At 52.2% G+C, this 26,807-nt stretch overlaps 5 protein-coding genes across 5 annotated transcripts; 2 read left to right on the forward strand and 3 right to left on the reverse strand.

Annotated features, from left to right (window-relative positions):
* Positions 1–619: 619 nt before the first annotated feature.
* On the reverse strand, positions 620–3,445 carry COL26b_006098 (uncharacterized protein; the record flags this gene model as incomplete). The annotated part of the gene is made up of 3 exons (XM_053178922.1): positions 620–2,684; positions 2,735–3,234; positions 3,302–3,445. 3 exons carry the CDS (start codon positions 3,443–3,445, stop codon positions 620–622), a joined length of 2,709 nt encoding a protein of 902 aa, XP_053037048.1.
* Positions 3,446–5,770: 2,325 nt separating this feature from the next.
* On the reverse strand, positions 5,771–6,759 carry COL26b_006099 (uncharacterized protein; the record flags this gene model as incomplete). The annotated part of the gene is made up of 2 exons (XM_053178923.1): positions 5,771–6,307; positions 6,358–6,759. 2 exons carry the CDS (start codon positions 6,757–6,759, stop codon positions 5,771–5,773), a joined length of 939 nt encoding a protein of 312 aa, XP_053037049.1.
* A 1,699-nt stretch (positions 6,760–8,458) lies between these two features.
* On the reverse strand, positions 8,459–9,913 carry COL26b_006100 (uncharacterized protein; the record flags this gene model as incomplete). The annotated part of the gene is made up of 1 exon (XM_053178924.1): positions 8,459–9,913. One exon carries the CDS (start codon positions 9,911–9,913, stop codon positions 8,459–8,461), a length of 1,455 nt encoding a protein of 484 aa, XP_053037050.1.
* Positions 9,914–15,705: 5,792 nt separating this feature from the next.
* Positions 15,706–17,214, forward strand: COL26b_006101 (uncharacterized protein; the record flags this gene model as incomplete). The annotated part of the gene is made up of 2 exons (XM_053178925.1): positions 15,706–16,230; positions 16,288–17,214. 2 exons carry the CDS (start codon positions 15,706–15,708, stop codon positions 17,212–17,214), a joined length of 1,452 nt encoding a protein of 483 aa, XP_053037051.1.
* Positions 17,215–23,958: 6,744 nt separating this feature from the next.
* Positions 23,959–25,638, forward strand: COL26b_006102 (uncharacterized protein; the record flags this gene model as incomplete). Its single annotated transcript, XM_053178926.1, has 7 exons — positions 23,959–24,249; positions 24,395–24,485; positions 24,550–24,591; positions 24,656–24,848; positions 24,920–25,039; positions 25,112–25,531; positions 25,584–25,638. 7 exons carry the CDS (start codon positions 23,959–23,961, stop codon positions 25,636–25,638), a joined length of 1,212 nt encoding a protein of 403 aa, XP_053037052.1.
* Positions 25,639–26,807: the final 1,169 nt, after the last annotated feature.

Raw genomic sequence — 26,807 nt, forward strand, 5'->3', positions numbered from 1 at the left:
CTCGCGTTTTCACATGCATTGAATCGGATTCATGTAAGACCAGCTTGATCTGACTGACGTATGCTTCAGCCCATATTCAACCCCCGGCCCCTCGCTTCCCGAGTTACATCCCGTATGGCTGCGGCGCGGGCCGTGAGACCCCTCTCCCCGCTCCGAGATCAGGTTATGACCGTTCCGGGCTCACTACCTATGGGCAACAATATGTACGATATATGCACGCATGTTCGCGAAGTGGATACCTCGTTGCTGAAGCGATGCATGGTTGAGCTCTAAGCAGGCGAATCATTGCTCCATTGCGTAGATCGCTGAAGTAGCGTCATGCATCACATTCCATCCTCAGGAGATGCGCGATTTTGGAGGTCGACTTGCGCATCGTGTCGTTCCCAGATCCAATGCGAAATGACACGTTTGCAAACGCTACATAGAGGTGACACATGGCTATCCACGGATTGGTCGGCTGGGATTCCACGGACGAGGACAATGTCACCGACAATTCTGATAGCTTGCCTACGGGCATGGCTACACATGGAATAATCGGATAGACTGTTTACATTATGCTATTACCAGATCATACCATGTATCCGCGATTACGTCCTCCTGCATCCCATCCCGCGCTAATCTAGTACTGCCCCAGAACCTGGATCTGCGGAGTCTTGAAGACATCCCAGTTGTCCGCATGCGTGGGGTTACCGAATGGCCGGAGCGCTGCAAAGCGGATGGTGTAGTTGCCAGGAGCAATCTGCGTACCGTTGCCCAGCTTGCCAAACCACCAATGCTCGTGGTAGCTCGCAGCCGTGTTGCGGTAGATGTCAGTGATGGGGTAGGTGAAAGTCTCATCGGGGTCGTACTGCTCCGGATCGAAGACCTCAACCTCGCCAGAGCCAACCCAGGAAGCTGCGGATCCGATGTAGCCGTTCTGTCCGACGACGGGAGGGTAGCTCCACTGGCGCTCAGTCCAGCCTGCCTCATAGATGTCCCAACGGAGCTGGCGGGATCCCCAGAGGAGCTTCTGGAAGATCTTGGGGAAATCCTGAGCGCCGGTGCTAAGGTCGAAGGTGTACGAAGACTTCTCGCTGATGTCGATCTCCTCAGTCGCGGAGACGGAGATGGGCCATCCTGCCTCGTGTACACCACCGAGGGTGTTGCGAAGATCAGCTCCAACGCCGGCGTAGGGAACAGACACTTGCTCGCCGTTGCTGCCCTGGATAAGGACCTTGCCTCCGTACAGAGGCAGGCCAGTGGTGTTCCAGCCGAGGTTGTCCGGGTTGTTGAAATTGACAGAGACGGTCTTGGTCTCGCCGGCCTTCAGGGTGAAGTCACGGGGCAGGCTGATGTCGGGAGTGTATGTCTTGGGAGAGAGTTGGGCGAAAGTCTTGACGCGCTTGGTTCCGGGAAGACCGCCAGAAGCGGGGATCCAGGCGAGGGCATCTACGCCGGCGTTAGGCTGGACGGAGAACTTGTAGGTAATTTCCGAGTCACCGTTGTTGGTGACGGTAACGTCGTGGTAACGGCTGAAGTAGCGGGTGTCGTTGAGCTGGATCTTCTCGAACTCAAGCTGGGTGTCATAGTGGAGGACCTTCCAGGCGTCGATCATACCGTTGCCGACCTGGGCCGGAGGAGCAGTGTATCCGTAGTCGGTAGCAGTACCGTCAGACCAGGGCAGAGCATAGCCACTGGAGATGATGCGGCGGGAGAGGGCGCGAGCAAAACCCTTACCCTGAACACTGCGGCCGCCGTGTTGGCTGATGTAGAGGGCGGCGACTCCAGCAACGTAGGGACAAGCCATCGACGTACCGCTAAGAATAGCGTAGCTGCCGTCGAGGTAGGTGGAGAAGATGTTACCTCCGGGAGCGGCGACGTCGGGCTTCAGCTGGTTGTCCCAGAGAAGACCCCAGCTGGTGAAGGTGTTGGGACGGTTACCGGCAGGGTAGTCCAGGGCAACAGGGGCTTCAGGGTTGTTAGAGAAGTCAGCAGTGACGTTGGTTCCGGCCTTAATAGCCTCGATAATAGAGACTCCAGAATCGGCGCTGATCAGGGCAATCTCGGAGTCGGTGTTGCTAGTGCCAGGTGTAGTCATGGGGGAGGCGTTGTTGTAGATCAGGATGTACTTGGCACCAAGAGCGGCCAGGTTCTCTTGCTTGGTCTGGAACGTGCATGTTCCTCTGCGGACCAAGGGGATCTTGCCCGTCAAGTCAGGGCTTCCCTCAGGATAGGGCTCGCAGCCGTCAGCGGGGTCCTCGGTGTTTGTATTGAGAGCAACGATGGGCCAGTCGGTGATGGTGCTGGGGAAGTAGCTCTCAGCTGGGAGGTAGCCGATGCGGCGAGTGTCGGAGTCGCCGAAAGTGGCCTCGAAGGGGATCGCTGGGAAGTCCTCAGTGTCGATGGAGGCGACGGCGACAACATTCTTGCCAGAGGAGCCAGAGCTGCCATAGAAAGGACCGGCAGATCCGCTGTTGCCGGCAGAGATAGTGACTACCACACCTTCATCAACGAGACGGGAAGCAACCTCGGCCCAAGCGTTGTTAGACCATCCGTTGGTACCGCCGATACTGGCGGTGATGATATCAACCCCGTCGTCGTAGGCAGCGAGGAAAGATTCAATCAGAGTGGCAGAATCCGTAGAGGCTGCGTTGGAGAAGACCTTGTACGCGTGAAGCGTTGCTTCGGGGGCAACGCCAGACCAGCTGTTGCAAGTTAGCCCAGCTCACATCAGGTAATACGACGAAGCCCTCACAGATCATTCTTGCCGGCGATGATACCAGCAACGTGAGTTCCGTGGCCACGAGTATCCTTGGGATCTTCATCGGGAGCCTTGGGTCCGCTCTGTGGATACAGACCGTCACCGACGAAGTCATAACCGGCTGCGACCTTGAAACCAGGACCAAAGCCTCCACCGAGCGCAGGGTGGTCATAGTAAATACCGGTGTCGACGACACCAACTTTGACGCCTTTGCCGAAGATACCCTGGGCATGAAGCTTGGTCACGCCAGTGGCATTATGCGTAGTATAAGCTGGCGCCTCTTCAACGGCGACAGCCTGGGGCTCTACAGGTCCAAGCTTGACCTGCTCATTAGGCCAGACGTTCAGGATGTCAGGGAGTTCAACCAGAGTGTCGAGCGTGTAAGTCTCAGTCTCGATGCTGGCGCCGGAGAACACATCGCTGGCAAACTCCTTGACGACCGTGATACCGTCGGTAGAAGCGACGTTCTGGCGACGACGACGCGCACTGGATCCCTAGAAGACGGTGAGTGTCAGCTGGGGACTACAACCTAGGACGGCAGCCCTCGCAGCGGGCACTCACAGGAGCATATTCAATGATGAAGCTCTTGGCTACGTAAGCGATGGCCTCATTGTCGGCGCCGGCCTCCTGGCGAGGAACGAGCGCCGCAGCGCCGCCGAGGTGGAGGGCGAGGACAAAAGCTGAGACGGTGGCCGAGATGCGCATCTTGCCGGCTTTCTGACAGACGACGGAGATTCGCGGGGCGCAAAGCTACCGGAATGGAGCTCAACCCCAAGCATCGCGAGGAGCCTGGGTAGTTAAGTAGCCACCCTCATGCCCTCTCGGAGAGCTGAGCAGACTGCGCGTATGGAGCCCCTCTGGGCAAAAGACGACAATGGCCCCATGTGAGCGACTCGCCATGCAAGAAGCTAGGGTCGAGATGAGGCCGAGGAAGCTACCTAGCTCATCTCCCCGGCCAAAGACGTGATGCTGGGGATCCGACATCATGTCGATTGGATAGAGCCATTGGTGGCAAGCAGCTAGCTACCCTTGGTGCGTTCGTACATAGTCTCATGGCGGGGAGAGTGCAGAGTTGCAAGGCGTCGCTCGGCGATGCAAGCCAAGACAGAGAATGGCCAGGTGGGAAGCGACAGAGGTGCAGGCTTGGCGTTCTAATAAGGTGCGGTTATCTTGAGCAAGCAGAAAGCAATTTCCGCTTGGGACCCCTCTTCGCATGGATATAGCTGCCGTCGCGGAGGAAGCATGCCGATGAAGGTTGGGTCATCGATGATGAGCTGCCAAGGGTATCACGAGCTTCCTTGTTGGGACGAGGCGGATGGGACGGCGCAGCCCGGGCGGGGGCCAATAGTTCGAGTCCGGATTGCGTGCGGCCTTCCGACCTACCATCTTGAGCCTGTGTGGGGGGTCCGGCGTTGGTGCTAGGTGCGTCCCGCAAGGTGGTATCAACAATCTGGGGGTGGGATGCCCATGGCCGTTCTCTACCACTCTGCTCCTGCGCGTTCCAGGCACAAGAGCGCGAGTCGGTGGTGCAAGGTTGCTCGAGTGTTACATTCGGCGGTGCTTGGGCACATGGCGGTGGACAGAGGAGATGTTACTGACTGGGTTGTACAGTATGAATATCAAAGACGTTATCGGAGCTCGTCATGATGTCGAGACTCCAGGATTCAATGAAGGGGGAACCGTTGTGGCCGTCAGTGACTTTCGGTTTGTAGACCGTAGCTAAGATAACATGAAAAATGCCGCAATGTACCAGACTTGCCTCCGATCGGCTATCCGGGCCTCTCGCGCCAAGCTTGTCACGAAGGAATACATTTCCGGAGAACACAGCGTTTGGTTCGCTTGTATGATTGTCAACAGAGGACAAAAGATCCGACTGAAGAGAGCGTGGGGATGTGGGAAGGGATGGGAAGCGTAGGTTAGTGCCACGCGCAACTGAGATAAGCTGGTGGCCTGTGTTAAGCCTGACTTTAGTTGCTAACCATATCTGGCAGCTTGAATGCTCATCTCCACCCACAACCTACCTTGAAGGCATTGAGGATTGTGTCAGTTGACATCATTTGTCTGTTCAGACAAGAAGATGATGCCCCTGTGCTTTGACCTCGAGAATGGATGTAAACAGGTCACTGAGGTTATCTTGGACAGAATTGGACGCTGAACTGCTGAGTTCAGGTTGAGATGTCTATCGCTCACGGACACATGGCCAGCGATGATGCCCCCTGTACATACAGTCAATCCCCGTATTCATCCACTGAACTGGGCCGCCCGATCACGAACTCCAAGCCGTGATCTATGACCGATACGTGCTCTACCACAGGTAAAAGAAATTAGCCAAGTACCAGGAGTACGTAGAACAGAGGGGCAGATCACAGTTGAAAGACTCGCTGCCGGCATAGCATTCTACATTGATAATTGTGCTGCTGCCAGCTCTCCCCACTGCGGACATGGGCTAGTCGAACCCACCAAACACGCCCAGCTAGGCACGCCTTACGCCCCAATAAAACATGAAAGAGCGCCATCAAGGTCCAGGTCAGGCACCAGATCGCCTCATTCTATGACCCACTGACGGCATATGAAGCCATAACAAGGGTTACGAGACTGACCAGAGCTGGTCCGCTGTACCTGAGTAAATGAACACGCTGACCACATGCATCCGGCTACATCTCGTTTGGAAGGTGTCGCTTTCCGATGAAGTAAGAGAAAGTTACCTGAAGATGGCATCGCTTTCCGACCGGTTGGTTTTCGACCGTATTAGGTAGGTAGATCTGTACATCTTCTAGCCTTTCTCTTGTATGTATCTCCCCTGACAGAAGTGGGCTGCCACCTGCACGCCACCAGGAACGTGAGAGGGGTGCACTGGAGCGAGTCCTTCAGCTGGCCTAGACCGAGGTCGGAAGCTGCAAGATACAGAGCCAAGTCCACGCCGAGATTCAGACACCACTGGTAATCATGATATTATTGATAGACAACCATATTGTGCAACCATACTCTATTCTGTATTCTGGAGAGGCATCCTTCTGTTGATACTAGACATTAGTTGAACAAATAGGCGCCGACTGCGACCAATCCGGCCGCCAGAACAGTTGCAAGTAAGCCCAAGCCCAGTCTACTGCCTTGTTCTTCCTTCGTAGCAGCTGCGGATGTGGTGTATCTCAGGTCATTCCACGAAACAAAAACGCTTCGAAGCCAGAACTTGTACTGCCAATCCGGGAACATGATGGTGTTTCTGTTCGTCTTCGGGTCAATGAACCACGAGGTGCACCCAGTCCCCCACACAAGACCCTTAGCCTTGTCCTGAGTCTCATTGATGTCCCGCATCTCGGCCTCGGGTGTAACCTCCATGACATCCGTGAGCTTGCCCATTGCAGGGAGCAAAGACCTACGGCTGTGCAAGGCTTTCAGAATCGGTGCTATCGCGCGCATGGTGAAGTTGATTTGACACTCAGTAGTGTAAATGACAGAGAGATGGCCGCTGAGGGTGTTTGGTCCCATCATGATGAAGAAATTGGGAAAGCCGGAGAGGCAAGTACCGAAGTAAGACGAGGGCGAGCCGTCGCTAACTATGTCCCACTAACAATGGGTTAAATCATGGTAGTAGAAGTAGATATTGATAGACTTACGTGTTCGTTGATGCTCACACCGTCCTTGCCATTGATCTCCATCGGCGACAGGACCTTCTGCGTCTCAAAACCGGTTGCCAGCACAATAGCATCGGCAGAAACATGACGGCCAGACGAAGTGCAAACACCATCTTTGGTAAGCTCAGTGATTGGGTCATCGTAGATCAGGTCGACATTCGCGCGGTGCAGGCTGGCGAGATATCCCGTGTCATTGACCCTGCGTTTGCATCCAATCTCCGTCTTCGGGACCAGGAAGTCTCGATATTTTGCCGGAGAGTTGGCTCGAATGTAAGCAGCGGCTTCCTCAGACCAGCCTCTTCTGATCTCTGCGCCGGAGGCGGTGTTGAAGCCCTGGAAGCCCTTCTCCTTTTCCCAGTACAGCATCGCACGATATGCGCGCATTGCAAAAGGTACCCATTTCATAGTCCACTTAAACAAGTTAGAGTACTTTGGGTTCTGTCTCTCTGTCAGCCAGTGGGATTGGCGACTGAACTGGGTGACTGTCTTGGCAGCTTCATCGCCTTCGCTGATCGCAGGAACGACTTGCGTGGCACTGCAGCCATTTCCTGAGGACCATTAGCACGTGCTTATAGACGGCAGATGCACCATACCCACCAATCACTACAACATCTCTGCCTTTCCAGTCAAAGGATTGGTCCCATTCAGCGGTATGGAACATCCGTCCCTGAAAGGTAGATGCCCCAGGAATGTCACACTTCTTCGGGATTGACAACGCTCCGACTGCAGAGATTAGAACCTTACAGCGACGTTGTCTGATCTGGGATGATTCCAAGTCTCGTATGGTGACGATCCACGTGCCCGAGGGGCTGTCCCATTTGGCAGACTCCACAACTTGTCGAAAACGGACGTGCTTCGGGATGTCATATTTTTCTGCCACATCTGTGAAGTCACATCTGTGAAGTATTGATATATCTCAGGCTGCAAAGCATACTTTTGAGACCAGTGCGGGTTCAACTCGAAAGAGTATGAGTAAAAGTGAGATGGCACCTGTTTGTCCCATGAGTATGAACCCCGTTACAGCTGCGGGTTGACTGACATCGCATCCACATCCTGGATATGAATTCACCCACCACGTCCCAGCAACGCTCTCTGACTTCTCGATCAACTCAAAGCTTCTTGTCTTGTGTTGACGAATGAGCTGAATGGCTAAGCCGATGCCGGACATGCCAGCGCCAATAACTAGCACGTCAACGTCGTGTGTCATGATGAATTCCTATCGAATCAAATGATCAAAATGGAGTATCTTGAAGAATGTGTATGTTGAAGAATCTCATGTGTCTAATTGAATGTGAACTCAAATAGAATTTCTCTTGACACTCAGGGCGACAATGCAACAATACGGCAGCCCTATCACATAGAGAAGCTGCACGCACCGTATATGTATCCGACCGGAATATCGCCATGCAAGTATGATTGAAAGAGATGACACTTGATTTACTGATCGATTTGTGCCTTTCTACTTCGGTGGTGAGGCTGTAGGTTGCCGTTCGTCCGGTCTTACCATTCAGATCCAAGGCAATTTTTCCGACGGACTCACGGTCTGCAAGTGTCTCCTTTCACAAGTATCACGTATTAGTTAATAAGATGAATTATATCATAATGACTTAGAACCGGGAATTCGTTGGCCGCTCTGTAAGAAACTGATGGCGATGGTGCGGCGCTGTAAAGTGGGACTGGTTTCCAAGATCCCAGGAGAACCCCATGGGGTAAATTCACAAGCCGACAAGCCGACGGGATGTCGAAAAAGTGAAATTTTCGCGAGTCTGCCCCTGGTGGATTCAATAATCAAGGCTTCATGATGTCTCCTTGGGTTATGTCTGTTAGAGTTGCTGGGTCTTTTTCCATATCTGTACCTTGCTGTATGTTGTACCTCGGCTTCATAGTGTCGAAAAGAACTGATTAACCTGCCGAGACTCATGTGGGGACATGGAAGCTGGGAAAGCAGAATGCAATTTCATATCCGTCTATCTATTATTCAAATGCCTGTCTATGTGACCCAATCTTTTTGTCTATCCGTCAGATTATCAACAGAGGTGCTTTAAAGGCCTCTTCTTTGTTCGTAACTTAATTTGCCGGCAACCTAGCTGCTATGGACGTGTCCCGCTGCCGCCGCCACACCCAGCCAGCTCTCCCGCTCTCGGCGAGGGGTGATGACACTAGAATTCTCCGAAGTGTCCGTCGTCTGTTCATTAACATTTACACTCCACTGCGACTTCCCCCCGGTCTTCTCTAGCTTTCGCTGGAGATAAGCAGCTTCGATAGCTTCGAGACTCTGATTCTTCGTCTCAGTCATCCAGATGGCGCAGAAGATCACGCTGAGCAGCGTGCAGCCTCCAAAGAAGAAGTAGGGACCGTAGGATGAAGCAGCCAGGAATGGCGGCGTGGTCAGTGCCACGACAAAGTTGGCAAGCCAGTTGGAACACTGCCCCAGCGCCGCGCCGCTTGATCTTGTCTCACGAGGGAGGCTCTCGACTAAAAACGCCTTCATGCAGATCGCCCAAGTCATGTTGAAGACGATTGCGAACATGTAGATGGAAATGATGACGACCCATCTCCCAGCACCGCCGTCGGGATGGACCAAGTCCGCGGCGTACATCGATCCTATCAAGAACATGACGATGGTGATGCCGATACCTCCCACAAGAGTTGACGTACGTCGGCCCCATTTGTCGGCGAAGATAGTGGCCGGGATGGTTACCACCATGATCAGCAAGGCTGATACTCCAGAAGCGAGGAAGGTTGCTTCCTCTGAGGCCATGCCTGCTTGTCGAAACATGAGTGGGGCGTAGTACAACACTCCGTCAATCCCACTTGTTTGTTGGAAGATCAGCAAGAGACACCCAAAGGCAGTGCGGGAGCGGTACGGCCCAGAGAAAGCTTTGCGGAAGTCCTTGAATGTCTCTCGGATGTTTTGAAGCATGCTCAATTTGGGAGAGTGGGCAGTGACTTGAGCCTTTTGCGCTAACATCTCTTGCTGCTCTTCCTGACTGATCCCGAGTTGCGAGACGACCAAGCGGGCCTTTTCGACACGGCCCTTTGCCATCAGCCACCTGGGAGATGGCGGCACGAGAAGAGTTGTTGCAGCAAAGCCAAAGCCAAGGATAGACTCGACAGCCAGGGGCACTCGCCATGAAGCGGATGACCCAGCAATGCGCCCTGTGCCATAGCACATGAAGTACCCCAAAGCAAGCCCGACTGTGAGCATGAACTGGGAAAATGCGACCCAGAATCCTCTCGTCTTCGCCGGGGTGATCTCGCAGACCTGGACGGCAACGGTGCTGACGAATAATCCTGTTCCCAAGCCCTTGATAGCTCGGCCAGCGATGAACATTGCCAGGTGTACAGCGCCACACTCGATGGCGGCTCCGACTCCAAATACGGCTGCGCCAGTAGAAATCATGGCAATTCGGCCGAGTTGGTCTGCCAGCATGCCGGCAAGCAGGGCACTGATCGTTCCGGTTATAAGAAGAGTCGAGACAATGGCTCCGTGTACGGTTGCCGAGAACTCGCCAAACGACTCGGTGAAGGTTGTCATTGCTGTGATTGGGCCGATACTACCGGTATCAAGTCTAGCATTTATCAGTTGAAACTCTTCTCAATTATCAGGAAGGAAGCATACCCCCATAACATCATAACGGCCCCCGTGGCAATTGACGCTCTGACATAGAGCGCCGGCATCTTCGTGAATTGCATTCTCTTGGAGATTCGAGCTTTGAGTTATCAGATGAGAATTCTGCTATAACACAGACTGGCTACCGACAGCGCGACCGTGGGTTGTGCCCGTCCATAATAATTTAAACATCTCTGGGGCCCGCATATTGAGCCGGTGGCTGCGTCTGGCTTTGCTCATAGATTTCTAATCGTGTCTCGATGAGGCATCGAGCCGACCGGGCTTCCCACAAGGAGAAAACCCGATAAGAGCCGCACACGACACGATGATTGGGTTTCTTAAGGTCATGCTTGTGAAAAGGTCTCTTTCACCGCAAACGTGCTTGTGACATGTAGTTGATAATGACTCGGCTCGATTGCCAGTTCTCAAGGTCCTCGTGCGCACACTTTTCACAAGGCGCCAGACATCGTCGGATTTACCAGCTTTGGAATGGCCGGCAACTGTTCCAGCTGGCATCAGTTGCAGCATCGCTGCCCAGTGCTGAGTAAGTTCGGCAAAGATGCTACTAGATTGAAAAGCGAATCCGAGAGTGACCCGGATTACATTGCGCCACTTGCGCTACCGGATTAGGCAGAATAAGCGCCTGAGTTCGAAAAGGGAAATTTGCCGAAAGCCTCACATGTCTGACTATTGCTGACTGTACCCAGGGACCGTCGCCTCTCCAAAAAGGAAATATTGCCGACTTCATGTTGCTTCATGTCCACCGGGCTCTTGATACACTGGGAAACGCCTTTTTCGCTTCCATATCATACGATGCCATTGACCCATAAGGTACATGGTGAACTATCATCACCTGCATGATTTAAGCCAACAACAATACGGACCTTGTAAGCACTTGTCCTGTTGGTTTACCCTAAGCGGCGAAGAATAAGTCGACCGGCTTCTCGCCAAACTGCAGGTGCAGCTGAAGGGATTATACTAATGCGATTCACCAAGCAGCTAGTATCCGCGCCCTTGGAAAGACTTGAAACACCCTGTGGATCACTTGAGAATTGGATTCCATTCGCTTACACTACTGTTGAGGTTCCAGACCATCAACGCTCTGGAAGTTCCCTAAGTCTCCGCACTGACGTGTTCTTGTGTTCCACCGGAACGATTTCCTGCTTCTGTCCTGCATAACAACCCATACTCTCGTATCTGTTTCCCTCTCCACAAACTCTTCATGTCGGTGTCCGAACAACCGGCCGGACTTTGATTCACGGTCTCGAAAGTATCGGACTCTTGTCTCGCGCAAAATGCCGCGTTCGTTCCAACTCCAGTCTAGTGCGGGCAAGTTTTTCGACGTCTTCCAATAGGAGACATCCTGGCTTACGCCCCCCTGTTTGGGGCTCTAGACAACATGCGCTCGCATCATGGATGGTGGGCCCTCACGTTGTCAACTGCTCAGCAAGCCAGCTTGCACTAACCTTGTGCAGCTTGACATGTCGACAGCGAAAGCTCAAGTGCGACGAAGCCAAGCCTACGTGCGGACAGTGTACGAAATCTGACAGAGAATGCATCTTTTCACAAGACACGAAGTTCCGCCATTTCGACGTCCAAGGTCTGCTTGGGCAAGGACAAGAGAAGACATTAGCAGGGCGTACTGTAACTGAGGGGCTCTTTGCCAAAGACCATGTTTGGATTGACATTCCCGGCGACCGTGAGTACACTCTGGCTTCAACTCTATAGTGGACGGAGAGGTTGCTGACTGACCCCCCAGTTACGTTTGTCAACATCGCAAACCCATACGAAGATGACACGACGGCTTTCGAAGACGAATTGCTATTGCGGCATGCAGGTGATGGACTTACTTATACTCGCTCCGACGATATCCCGCCGGCCCGGTGGGATAGCACCTTACCGACGCCTCCCTCGCAAGATTCAGGAAGCCAGCTTGATCCTGACGCGGTGTCTCGGATAGATTGCGCTCAAGAGCCTCCGCGAGAAGTTCAAAACACACCAGATATCTTGTTGAACGACAGTAACATCGAAACTTTCGGAAATGTATCTCCTCCTATAGAGAGAGGCCCTCGAAGCTCTGTTGTCTACACACCACCGATACTCGAAGCAGACGATGATGTTCCTGTGGATGAAGACATCAACGACCCAGAAACAAGTGTCCTTGGGCTTCAACTTCTTAGACATTTCCGGGAAGGTCCAGGGCAATGGTACAGCGAATCTCTTCAGTGAAGATAGTTATGGACTAATTTGTGCGAATAGGATGGATCTCTTCGACACAAGTGCCCACTTCTCTTGCAAGATACCAATACGAGCAACTACACGGCCCCTGCTCAAATCAGCCATTTGCGCCCTAGCGGCGAAGCATCTATCACGAACTCAAAGCGACAACTGCGAGAAACAATCTACCCGCAGCGCTAGAGCATCACTTAGCTCTCCGACTTCCAGGACACCAGATTGGCAATACCACGCCGTCCGATACTACCACCAAGCGATCCGCTGCCTGAAGCATGCTATTGCTCTCGGTGGATACGATGATACCCGAGATATGGACGGTGGTCGACACACCGATACCTTCGCTGCAGTTGCCATTCTGTGCATGTACGAGCTGATGAATGCTCCGGGGAACGCATGGAAGGCGCATCTGACGGCTCTACCCCTGTATTCTGCGTCAGACAGTAACCTTACTGGCTGCTCACCAGTACCCATCCCACAGTCCCCAATCAAGGGGCCAATATTCTGGAGCTTGGCTAGGCAGGACTTTCTCTGCGCGTGTAGGTCCTTTTGGTGGCGTCTCTTCTTCATGCAAAGGACCATAAAACTAATCGAATGATTGACAATAGTCATCAGCGAGACGCAAACTCGTCTGAACCTCGACCACGTTCGGCTCTGGCAGAACTTTGGCCTAGCGACAGACGAAAATAGCCTCCTCCTCCCCTTCAGCCCCTTTTGTACCGCCGATATCCGTGCCTCGACCGACGTAGACGAAGACTCTAAAAGCAACGAGCTCCTCTGGCTCCTCGGAAAGGTTGTAAACTTCGTTACCTCGGGAGACGGCATCAAACCGGAAGACTACTCCAGACCAGCGGGCCAACGCATGTCTCTTGGGGTCACACAAGAGCTGCTGCTCCAGCGATGGGAGAAGCTTGAGATAGAGCTGCAAAGATGGTACGAAAGCCTCCCGCCAACTTTTGCCCCGAGTGCCAGAACCAAGTACACGACGTCGACGGAGGGCGGAGAAAATGTCAAGGATATGGAGATGATATGGTACGACATACCCATGTGCGCAGCAACAATGCAGAGCTATCATATGGCCTGCATTTTGCTACTGGTTAATCGGCCGCAAGAGTCGACAGCGATCCGTTCGACAGTGTCAGCGCGTCTGAGGTCATACCGGCTCATCCAAAGGGAGGTTCTCCGACACGGCAAGGAGATATGCGGGATCAGCCTTTCAGATCCCCCGGATGCCGTCCGTATCCACTCCGTGCAGCCATTATTTGTTGCGGGGCAGTCATTCCACGAACGACCGGAGCAGGAGTTGGTCCTCAAGCTACTCTCTGACATCGAAACGGAGCTGGGATGGGCCACAAACTATCAGGTCAGGAAGTTGACTGATGAATGGAAGGTGAATGAGGACGATTATTGGGAGCCCTTGATGCGTAATGGAGTTCTCTGTTGATACGACATCATGATAGAGCTGGTTGTTACCTATTTCAATAGACGTCTGCCTTTTTAGCGTAGCCTCTATCGTCACATGTGGTCGCTGAGGCGCCAGATGACTAAGTAGACTTTTGTGGCCTGCTCGAAAAGAAATCAGCTTTGGGGCACCAAGGCCTTCAGGAGTGGTAGTCCTCATCGGAGGGGCCATGAACCAGCAAGCTATCCAAAGTGGCGAGCTTTGGTGATGGTTAGCAAATAGTAAATCATTACATGTCCTCACGGATGTCGGAAATTCCCATAGTCGTATTGCGGGTATTCTGCAGGTGATTGTGCAGCGTGTAGCTGCCATTTGAGAAGCCCCGCCGATCTTTACTGTAGTCCAGCCTCCTGACTGCGAGGATAGACCTGGACTCACTGTCTATAAATGGAACCGAAAAGGTTCTGGGTGGTGGATAGGTGGAGACTATCCATCATTAACGAGAAGATGATGTTCCTTGGCTAGAGTCTCCGTGCGCAATTCAGAGCTTGACGCGAATTGTCAAGAACGCTTTTCGCTGTCATAAAACAGCAAAGTTGACTGATATCATACCTTCAGGCGTTGGACTCGGGTATGTCTATGAGCAGTTGGTTGCGTCCGCTGTTTGGACGTAGATTTCTAAAGACTACGTCCTTCTCAATGTTCCTCGTATTCTAGCCTGGGCCTCGTCTAGCAATTATGTGATGTTGACAGCTTTCATCTGGCGCAGTTTTGGCAATGCGGCGCAGGAGAGGAAGATCATGCGTGGAGCCCGATAATTCTAACCTCAGGACCTTGCCAGCTACAAGGCCAGAGCCGCTATTTCTTGAGGTTAGCAGAAAAGATCTCACTTCCTTACGTTAAGATCCTCACGGAACGTCTCACTTTACATTCTGTGTCAACCAGACTGCCAAAATGAGTCCCTACCGCACTTCCGCGCAACTCGATAGTGGCCGTCTCTGGGAGTTCCATTGAGATGAACGGAACACAAACCGCCAGGACGATATTGACCTACCCAGTCACAGGGCGCGGAGATGGGCTGGGATCAATCCTCGTAAGGGGCGGGAGCGGTTGAACGCGACATTGGGAGGAGATTTGGGGCTTCTGTTGATGAACGATGAATCAATGCTCCGTAAGTGCCATCCAATCATTGTGAAACTACCGAGTTGAGACTACTAAGACCAAAAATTTGCCATTCTTTCAGGCTGCATCATGCGAGGAGGCGCTTCGGTACGTTGCAGATAGGCTCGTGATGGCATCATAATCGTCAGCGTCAACCATCAATCTGATTACTCAAAGAAGCTCAGTGCAGTGTTCGTACAGAACTGGAAACCTTAGCCGATCAGCCAACCACGAGGACGTGTAAGCGATACCGAGCCCATGGGTTACTAGCGGGGAATTAGGAAAGTATTGGCGGAGAGCCTCAGAGGCTACAGGTCAAGCGTCATTGTTTCAACTTGATTGAAGCTCGTGCTACATAGGCTTAGTATGAAGTCGGGATTTTCCCGCTACCGTAGGTAAAACCCGAGAAAGCAAACGTGGTTGCGTAGGTCCATCCTACTTGGGGAATCTGATCGCAGCGGATAGCTCCGGAGTTGGTTTCTCTCTTACTCTCGCTCAAATGAAAGGGGTCATTGATTGCATGCGCCAGTACGGGGCCTTGCCAGCTATGGCGAGTAAGAAACTTGATATTAGGTGTTCCTGAATCCACCTACCCGCTGCCCAGAGTCTTGGCTCTCACTTTCGGCTTAGTTCACCAAACAGCCGCCCGGTTTTGGTAGTCTTGCCGCTGTGTGGGCCCTTGGCCACTTTATCGGATTCTGCTCGAGCCTCACTATTTAGACTTGTTATTAAAGTACGAAGGTAGTTCGCGATGAGCTGACCTGTTGGTTCTCTGTGTCAACCTCCTTTTCGACGTCTCTTTCCAGTGTTAACTTCAGCTTCGACTAAGTTCGCGCCGGCGTGATCGAGTCATTCGTTTATCGACTTCACGCATCCGTTCTTTAACAAAAACTACATTCGTTCCACCCCACATCCCGCTACAATGCGTTTCTCAGCATCCGTGATCCTTGCTGCCGCTGCCGCCAGCACGGCCTCCGCTCAGTCGGTCGTCGGCACGGCGTACGGCTTTGCCACCGGCGTCACCGGCGGTGGCAGCGCTAAGGCTGCCACCCCGTCCTCCGCCGAAGAGCTGGCCGAGTGGCTTTCCGACGACACCGCCCGCACCATTGTTATCGACAAGGAGTACGACTTCACCGGCGAGTCGGCCTCTGGAGCGGGATGCGACCGCAAGAGCTGCAGCTCCACCAACGGTGGACAGTTGTACCTCGGAGATCTGTCTTGCGGAACCAGCGACAACACCGTCGCGACTGTCACGTACGACGTCGCCGGCACCGAGCCCCTGGTTGTCGGAAGCAACAAGAGCATCATCGGCTCCAACGGCAAGGGCGTTCTCAACGGCAAGGGTCTTCGCATCCAGAAGAACGCCAAGAACGTCATCATCCAGGGCATCACCATCACCAACCTCAACCCTGGTGTTGTCTGGGGAGGTGATGCCATCGATCTCCAGGTAAAACTATATTCGAATTCTCGAATCATTCTGTGTCAATAGCTAATCTTCCTGTAGGGAGGCAACGATGGTGTCTGGATCGACCACAACAAGATCTCCCTGGTCGGCCGTCAGTTCATCGTCAGCCACTACGACGGCTCCCGCGCCACCATCTCCAACAACGAGTTCGACGGTGTCACCACCACCTCTGCCTCCTGCAACGGCAACCACTACTGGACCATGATGCTCAACGGTGACGGGGACCAGATGACCCTCGATCGCAACTACTGGCACGACGTCTCCGGCCGCGCCCCCAAGCTCGGCGAGAAGGGAACCTTCCAGGCGACCAACAACCTGTTCTCCAACATGAAGGGCCACTCCTTTGAGCTCTACTCCGGCACCGTCTCCCTGATCGAGGGTAACGCCTTCGAGTCCGTCGACACCCCCTACGATGGCGAGGCCTACTCCAACAGCTTCAACGTCCCCGACGCCTCGTCCGCCAGCTCTTGCACCTCTTCCATCGGCCGTGCTTGCCAGGTCAACAGCGTCGACTCCTCCAGCGGTACCTGGAAGGCTCTCAAGGAGACCACCGCCCTGTCCACCTTCTCCAAGCTTAAGGACTACCTCGTCGAGCCCGTCGCTGCCACCGGTGTCTCCGCTCTCGTCAAGGGCAGCGCTGGACCCGCCAACGTGGGCTCCTCCACGGCCGCCACCCCTACCACCGAGACCGAAGAGACCTCCACCGAGGAGACCGCAACCGAGGAGAGCTCCGCCGCCGCGACCACCCCTGCTGCCACCGAACCTGCTACCGAGGAGGCCACCACCGAGGAGTCCGGTTCTTCCTCGACTGTTACTGCCCAGGCCTGGAGCCAGTGCGGTGGCAGCGGCTGGACTGGCGCCACTACTTGCGCCGCCGGAACCTCTTGCGTCGTTCAGAATGAGTGGTACTCTCAGTGCCTCAGCTCCGCCGCCAGACGCAGCATGAAGTCGCTCCGTCGCATCTAATGCAGCGTCTTGGATATTCAAACTGAACATATTCTGAAGTCGCCAGCGCTTCTTATAAATATAAATGAGAGATGTAGCATCTGTAACATTGATCTACTACTATGACCATAACGGTTTCTGCCGCCTGCTTGCATCTATCCCTACACCTCCTTTGGAAGGGCTTTATCTATCATCAACATCGCCTTTCCTGCGCGAACACCTATTCCACTTTCACCGCTGATCAAGGCTTGATAGTGCTTCTGTGCCAGTAACGTACTGCTTTGGCCGTCTGATAGGGTAAGCTGCGACTTCTTATCATCTTCAAGCCAATCATGTCGTCCGTGGCTGAACTTGTGTTCAACGAGCCGCCTGGCCTGGATGACGGGTGCGACTCGTCCCACGCAAAAGCCACTTTTAGTGGACTGTGTAGCTCATAGAACTGCATGAATAAATCTTTAGTGGAGAAATGGTACGATGCGCGTCGTATTGGTTCGCTGCCATGGGTCGACGTAGCACCATGATGTATGGAGGTGACCCACGGCATGGATTGGAATCCTCTATTTGAACTCGAACCGATGAAGTTGTGATACCCCGCATTCTGTGCTTCAAAACTTGACGAAAAACACCAAAGCAAAAAGGAGGTCCTGAAAAAGTCGGCGTGACAAATCTGAAGCATGGGCGACAACTTCGAACCCCGTCGTGTGCGTGTAGGCATCATCGGTGCTGGCATCGCCGGCTGTTGTCTATCAATCGGCCTCCTCAGCAACCCTCATCTTGACGTTCACCTATTTGAAGGACATCCCAACGTTCGATTCCGAGGGTTTGGCCTCGCTTTGCATGCGAATGCTATTAAATCCATGGATCTCATATCGCCAGAAATCAAAAAGGCGTATTTTAAAAAGTCCCACTTCATGGCCAACGAGGAAAACATGGAGATGGCAACCCAATTTTTCCTTTCTGCCGGAAAACATGCAGGAACTTTGGTTGCAGAATTGGGGAGAGCTAAAGGAAGGAGGACGGTCCATCGAGCACATTTCATTGAAGGACTCTTGGAAGACGATGTCATGCCCAAGAAGCGACTGCATTTTGGCAAACGCTTGGTCGACATCGAGGGCAATGCTATCACAAAGGAGGTTAAGGTCAGTTTTGAGGATGGCACAGATGATACTTTCGACGTCGTGTTCGGAGCCGAAGGGGTTTTCAGCCCTACCAGGAAATTCATCCTTGGGCCCGAACATCCGGCTACTAAGCCTGTCAACCACGATGAATGGCGGCAGTTTCATTCAGCAATCCCCATGACAAGGGCCAAACAAATCATTCCCCAACATTGCATCGACAACGCCATCGGCTATTGCACCCCTTATGGATTCATCATCGGCATTCCAGTCGATCTCGGACAAACTTACAGCATAGGTTGCTTGCAAAGAGACACCAAATGCCCGCAAAAAGGGACGCCATTCAACCCGGGTCTGTGGAAAGGGTTTCTACCAGAAATTGATGCACTCATATCTGTAAGTATTTGTGGGTGACACCATGAGCAAACGGCTGACTGAACCATGTGGACTAGGCCGTCGAGAAAAGCCACAATGAGGATTGGAGCTTGCAAGATCACGAGCATGCACCGACATATTACAAAGGACATGTGGCCATGCTTGGTGATGCCGCCCATGCAACCCTACCCCACGCAGGAAACGGAGCTGCCCAAGCCATCGAAGATTGCTCCATACTAGCAGGCATCTTCAATCGGCTAACATCGGTTGACGAGATTGAGCCAGGTTTGAAAGCCTTCGATGAGATTCGACGGCCGCGAAGTCAAAAAGTTGTGGACATTACGAGAGAGTTTGGCAGGTTGTACAGCCAAGACGGAGACGAGATTGACTTGGAGCACATGCGGGCTCGGATGAAGGAAGGTGGCATGTTCACAAATGGGGTAGATATGGACGCTCAAGTCAGAGCCGCAGTTGCGGCCTTCGAGAGGTACAGTATGGAGTTGTGAATTATGAAAACCTAAAAGTTCGGCTTGGAATACCATGCTTATGTCGTTACAATTTTCCCATAACCCAAAGGCTTGTGAGATTCTGGGCACCTCTAGCGCCTATTTGCCCTTTTCTATCGGTAAATGCTGTTTAATCATCAAGTGCTGTCTGCGCTCCCAGTATGCATGAGATAAAATCGGGGAACCTTCCCCTCGAGATGGTGGTTGCTCAACAGGATATCTGTCGAAGGATTTACGGACACTATAGCAAAATGTGAGAATGATACCGAGACCGAGGAAGGCATAGCTTACGCAGCGCACGAACTAGTTGGAGATGAGATTGTCAGTAATTGTTCGTTAGAGCACGCGCGGAGAGATTAGATACTTACACCGCTACCCAGGCATGAACTCAGGACAGGCGCAGTGCCGGCGCCGTTGGACGGGTTAACGCAGACCTTTTGCGAACCAAAGTCCCCGTGTTGACTTCCAGGCTCCTCACACTTTGCACATATATTAGTGAGACATTATTTTGGTTGAGGGGACTATCGTACACAGTAGGTGTTGGTCTAGGATAGGGTTAGCTGAGTACGATTCTGATCAATTTTGCAAGTGAACTTACGTAGCCAGACGGGCATGAGGCTCCTGCGGGCTTGCCCCATCCGGCGTTGCACCAAGCAGCATTGGAAGAGGCGGCAAAAGCCAAAAGAACAGCCAAGTACTTCATATCGATAAACAATGATGGTACGTCGAGTTTAGGTTGGGGGGATTTCAAGTGGCCGATGGCGGGGATATGGTGAGTTTGGTAGACGAGGAGTTCAAATAGGGATAGGAACATTTAGGCGTATGTAGTATTTGTAGGCTGAAGAACTGTCGGAGCATTCCAGGTGATGCATCGATTGTTAAACTCAATTAGATTGAAGTGGGGGGCTTGCGATGACAGCGACGCACTGTTGGTCCTTGCGGTTCGTCACCTTGTCATCGATAAAGCCTGGAACATCGAGGCGAACGAGAACCGCGTATTCGGGCTCCTTGTCAATCATCGATATCACGCAACAAGTCGGTGCTGACCGCTATGCTTGGGCCAGTTTGTCACATGACATGAAAGTTTGACATATTAAATCTAAAGTGATCTTCAAACATTCCCTGTCTTATCCCTCCATCTTTTGCTGTCTCGTACTTCGTACTTGCGCCAAGATTTCACGTTTCTTAATGGGCGTTCTAATCTCACCTGTGGACCTTACGAGTCACGACTCGTGACTGCCGGACTTTGTCAATGCTCCTTATGCCGGCTTTCCGCCGTTGCCATTAGGGACTGTCTTGAAACCCCGAGAGGCCGCCGCTACATGATAAAACCGAAATTAGCCCCTGCTTGTGTGTCGGTCGAACCAGTTGGCGCAAAGTAAACACGCCTGTTCAAAATAGTGACCTGGCGAGGGCTCCGGTCTATGAATATACTGTCCTGAAAGCAAACACAAGACAAGGAAGAAGAAGCCTAGTCAAACAGGTCACCATTTTGGCGACATAGGTACCTATGGGATGATTATTGAACCCGCCTCGCAAGCACAGGGAGTACGAATACCGGACTCGTTACCGGACTCGTGGCGGGCCCTGGTCCTAGCGAAGCCTCTGACCGCAGCAGTAGATTTGGCCAGAGCTCCCTTCATATTTTAATTTATGCCAGCCGTTGTAGTGGACTTGAAGTTAATATTCCCGCTCCGATGTACTGTTGTCATCTCGGCCAAACATCTGTTCTGCGCGGTGGCGGTTTTTTTTTTACATCCAGCAAGTTTCTGGCTCTGCTGGTGCTTCAAACAGTGTGCAATCTATCTACTGCATCAAATTATATCTCGACTGTCATGCCTTTTCCGAACAACGACCGCAGGAAAATGTATCGTCGGTGAAGTTATTCATAGATGATGGGGACCAATCCTTCGCAACAGACGGTAAACACAGCCAAAAACCAAGTTCCAGCTCCAGCAACAACAAATCCAATTGACACATTACAGGCAACAATTGATAAGTAGAATTCCTCATGAATCACATCTGCAAACATCAGAGACCATACTGTCAGCCCTAAAGCGTACATGAATGTGGAGGCTTCCAACCATCGTAAAAAGATTCCGACTTCTTTTGCAAAATCCATGATCCCCTCTCTTGCCTGTGTCTTCTTATGAGCTCCAGACTCAGTCTGCGGTGCGTTGACTTTAGTATTGTAGCTTACCTCTTCATCATGGCGCCGTGGAGAGTTACACGGCTGGGTTCAGGGAGGTTGGGATGGGTTGTTTCTCGAATGCTGCTCATGGGTTGCGATTGTGGCTGCATGCATTGGTTTGGCTAAGTTCAACAACGCATTAAAGGAGCACTTACATGAAGAAGCAGCCCAAGCAGAGAAGAACCGAATACAAACAAGAATCAACGGTATCACTTGACCGAAGTTTGCGTCAATCTGGTGCGTCAGACCTGCATCCAAGTAGAATTCTCAGGAATTGCCCATTCTAAAGACAAAGTAGAAACCTAGCCAGAGTATTCCCCAGAGAAAGCTGTTGGATATAGACTTAGCCCATATGTCTAACGCCAAGATCCAACGGTCCACAGTAGGATCGTCCCTGCTGTTACAAAGTTCTTTAAACAGTGATTTCATCGTGGGCGTGAACTCGTTGTTGTACTTGTTTTCAGCTAGCTCTCCCAGCAGTCGTTGCAGAGACCATCGAGACCAGTAGTGGTAGTCCGCCCGGGCATCTTTGTGATAAAGTTCAAGGGACCGCCTCGAATAGCCGAGGACTATAACCAAGACGAGGGCCCTCTGAATCAAAAGTACCACAACCTTGTATGAAAACGAGACGTACCAAGGCTGGTCAGGGTCGATAAATTTGAAATGTTGTTTTACGCATTTGACTGAGATGTGGCGATTGAATCTGAAGGTTACCGATTCAGATATCGTCATGCATACTACAAAAGGATTAGTAGTACGGCCACCACACATACGAGGAATGTCCTCAGGCGCTTGTAAGCTTCGAAATGTTCGCGCAGGAGAGAGATTGTACAAAGACGTACAATGCAAGAGAAGTACCCGAGTCTGGTCGCGATCTGAAAGAAGCAAACCGAGAACTTTTCACTCAGGTTGTTGTTGAACGTCATGAACATGCTAACGATCGCCAGGGCTACTCCGATAATGAAGTGCTGATCGCTCATACCAAGCACGAACGGTTCAAAGGCCTGGATTCTCTTGAGTCTGGTGACGTTTTCGGGACTGCTGTGGTCGTTGGAGCACGAAAAGAACCAACGCAAGTTTTGGCGAAAGGCCTCGTCAATTGAGTTGCTGTCGGTTGATTCGGGTAGCCAGTCAAAGACATACGCCATCGTAATCACAAAGAAATTGAAGACCATGGATATCATGAATGAGACTACGACCTACGGGACTTTAGCATATCCGTCTAATTTGACCCTCGTGGCTGACGTCAAATTATCATACTCCTAGGCCCGTGACATCTGGATCTTCAACGTCTGCAAGCGCCCTGCACAGCCCGTTGGCTACGAGATAGTCTGTTACGTTGGCCATACCGCTGACTGGGAATGGCGTTCAGCGACACGGCGAAGGCTGATTGGCATAATTCTCCATGAATATGCATGTGTTGTGAAAGAAACAAGGTTGGGAGGCGTCGGGGGCTTAAATCTCTCTCGATAATCAACGTGCATCGCGTCGCCTACTAATTACAAGTGAGGCAAACCGTGGTCGTCCCGCCATTCGAAGGCAGCTCAATTTGACAGTGAGACACGCAGGTCGGCGTGAAGACAGAACCTGGCAGTGTGCCAACACTGCCACATCTTCACAGTCTTCGACTGGACATGGGTATTAAACAGGCTATTGGACATTGTTATCGATCTTATCAGTGCCGCCCGTCACTGAAGTGAACACCTGATTGTGAGCTCAGCCACCATACGTACCATGTCCTCAACTGACGATTATTAGAATGGGCTGTTCCAGAGCGACCAAAGACAAAGGCGCTAGCTGGTGTGTTTAGTGGGTTTTCAACTCGGCTATTGCTGATGCAATAGGCATTCCTACAGCGTGGGTGGTGTTGGACTCTTCGGTGCAAGCCTTATTTCCGGGGTGCCGGAAAACAAACCAAACCAATGGGGATTTGGGACCCGCGGTGTGCCGAGGAATCCGCCTTTTGCAGCTTGATCTTGCCATTCCCTTTCACCAAGTACCTTAATGGGTCTTTGGATCTCGCCTGGGGAGATCCAAACTTGAATCACCGGTCGAGAAAACGTTCGGTTCCGTAGCATAGCCAGAGTCGGGTTTGCGAGCCTCGCTGGGTACGGATACTACGGAGACGTGATCAAAGAGGCTAATGCTCTCGCCAAACTAATGCAACGGCTCACGGGTTCACCTGAGCCGTTGCCAGCTTGATTGGCTAGGTATTTGAGGTCGTAATGCGAAGCGAAGGGTCCTGCGATTTTGGGCTTGGTGCGTCTTGTTTGAGAAAACAGTACCAACAACAGGCGGCACCAGGCCCACGTACTCCCGACAAACACCTGTCGTTGCAAAGCTGCATGCTTGTGATACGTGGAACGCAGTTCTGCTTGGGGAAACCATCTCCGCTGGCGGGGGAGCAACGCGCATTTGGCGACGATGTGCAAACAGCCAAGGGAGGGGTAAGCCGACCCATCTTACAGGACCAACAGATAAAACCCAACCCGGATCGCATGCCAATGCAGAGAGAGAGCAGGCTTTCCACGCACCTGTAACCACTCTCAAGAAATACTGCCGGATTCAACTCTCAAGGATGTCGGCCGTAGAATCCACCAACGCCGCGCCTGCGGTGGACCGCGAGGAGGAAACTGTTCCGGCCGCAACACCGACCAACGCTGCGGCAACGCCTGGCCGAGAGAACGAAGCGGTCCCGGCCGCAACACCCGCCAACGCTGCTGCAACCGAGGAAGAAGCGGTTTCTGTTGCAACACCCGCCACCGTTGCGGCGACCCCTGGCCGTGAGGAAGAAGCTTCTCCGGTCGCAACACCCACCAACGCCGCGCCTGCGCTGGATCACGAAGAACAAATTGTCGCCGATGAAAATGTAGGCCTGCTGGAACTGGTTGCATGAATGTCTACTAATTTCATCTGCCAATAGCCCTTCGATGACACTGCGTCCGAAAGAGGAGAAGTGAGATAAGCCTGTTTATTACGGTGATAGCGAGAGGCATGTGCTTATCAACTACTAGAGTACGAGCGAGTCCACCCAAAGTGTTACGGCCTCAATCTTCAACTATCGCCAAGAAAACGGGAGAACCTACCACGCCTACAAAGACGGCAGTGAGTTCAAGTGCCAAGCACCCCGACTAAAGTTAGGAAATCAGATTGATACTGAGTCTCGCAGAATACACCCTGCCTAACGATGAGAGGGAAAACGACCGACTGGGTAAGCCACCGCCTCTGACTTTCTGTGCCAAGCTATTATGATGTAAAACTGACCGTCAAATAAGATTTACAACACAATCTTTTCCTCATCACGTTCGATGACCGACTTGGAAACGCGCCGCCCAACGATCCGGGTGCTAAGGTGGGACGCGTGCTCGACGTAGGCACCGGCACCGGCATTTGGGCATGTGAGTTTGGCGACGAGCACCCGGAGGCGGAAGTGCTCGGTTTTGATCTCTCCGCTACATTCCCATCATTGTGAGCTCCGAATCCTTTTGGGAGGAAAAGCCTGTTCCTCACTCGTAACATAGTACTCCACCCAACGTTAGATTTGAGGTCGACGACTTGGAGGAACCCTGGATCTATTCGCGGAAGTTCGACTACATTCACAGCAGAATGATGAACGGCTGTATCGCAGACTGGGATGCCTACGCGAGAAAGTGCTTTGAGTAAGAAGACGATCTCGACTTGCCCTTTGGGGAACATTCATTTATCGAACGTCGGCCGCTGATATTCCGCAGTAATCTCAACCCCGGCGGATGGCTCGAAATCAACGAGATCTCTTTAATGCCGAAAAGCGATGACGGCACTCTCAAGGACGACGCCATGATCTTCAGAATGGCCAAGCTGGTGAGAGAGGCAACTATCCAATTTGGCCGCGTCGCCACCGACATGGAGGACATTAAGGATGTCCTGATCCGATCAGGCTATGTTGATGTTAAAGTCCTGAAGTTTAAGTGGCCCACGAATATGTGGCCCAAGGATGCGAGATACAAGGAGATTGCCAAGTGGTCTCAGGAAAATATCTTGGGAGGCTGGGAGCCGTTATGCCTAGCGACAATCACCAGAGCCCACGGCTGGACGAAGGAGGAGGTACTGGTTGGGACCATGCACTGCCGCAATGAGTTCAACGACAGGAGCATCCATGCGTATTACCCCGTGTAAGTTTTCCAGCCCAGTCGTGTTCTTAGCTTATATACTGACCATGTGTAGGTACTCGGCTTTTGGCAGGAAGCCAACTGAAGCAGAGGTCGCAGCGACCCCCTAGCCAACACGGGCTAATTGATAATGGCTACTAGTTCTCGGCCGCAAGTTGGTGGTATTTGTTTAGACTTTTCATATTGAATACAACTTTCCATAAACATCATTGCGAGTAGTACTTGTCCTCTCATTGTAATGACTCCAACAATAATATACGTGGCGAACCGGGAGGCTCGTCTTCATAGAAGCATCATGGACAGGTGCGATAGACTTCGTTCATAGAATAATGCAAGTTGAAAACATTTGTGCACGAACGCGTTGGAGGTTGGCCGTGTGATTGCATGCACATGCACCAACATGGATGGCGAAGTGGAGGGTTCTGTTGTTTGTGTGGGCGCTTAGTGGTTCGACAAAGGCAGGGGCACCACCAACAGCATATGAACCACCCTGGCCCGATGCTCGCAGACCTATCATCGCCGACCTACTGCACACTCATGCATGGATTTGTAGCTCAATGAGGAAGCCAAGTCCGACGAGTGGGTTCATGGGTATCTCGGGACAAACAGCCGTCATAATCACGGAGGCGCTTGTTGGACCAGGACGGATAAATATCGCGAACAAGCGTCTCCCAGACACCGCGACACATCATTCGACCATCACAAGTCCAGTTTCTTGACGTTTCGCCGTCCTTCTGTCCTCAAAATGTCTTCGACTCGAACTAGAGCAGAAAGGTTCGACCCCGGAGTGGTAATTGAGCCAGACGACGAGGTAGTGTTTTGCCTACTGCTGCTGCGACGGCTTGCTAACCACTGCATCATTTCAGCCTGATTTTGACGACACAGAGTCTATAAACGCCCCAGTAAGATATGACGACTCCAGCTTCATGCTGCAGCGTTGTTGCTAATAGATGAGTAGAGCGTCTCGTCGTCAAATGTGAGTCTTGCCGCGGATGTCATGGACTATCGAATGGAGAATGGAAGGACATACCATGGTTATAAAGAAGGCAGTAGGTTTTAGCTTCTGAAGCCAAATTATTGACGGACTTGTTAACCTTTATTCCAGAATACAACCTGCCGAACGATGAAACGGAGAACGACAGGCTTGGTGAGTACTCGTAAAGCTTCGAGACATGGATTCTGACAGTGAGGAAGAGCTCCAGCATAACCTGTTCTTGCTCACTTTTAACGACAAACTGGGCAACGCTCCCCCAAATGACAGGGATTTCAAAGTTGGGCG

This window comes from Colletotrichum chrysophilum, assembly GCF_026319265.1.
Source record: "Colletotrichum chrysophilum strain AFK26 chromosome Unknown scaffold_44, whole genome shotgun sequence".
Taxonomy (NCBI): domain Eukaryota; kingdom Fungi; phylum Ascomycota; class Sordariomycetes; order Glomerellales; family Glomerellaceae; genus Colletotrichum; species Colletotrichum chrysophilum.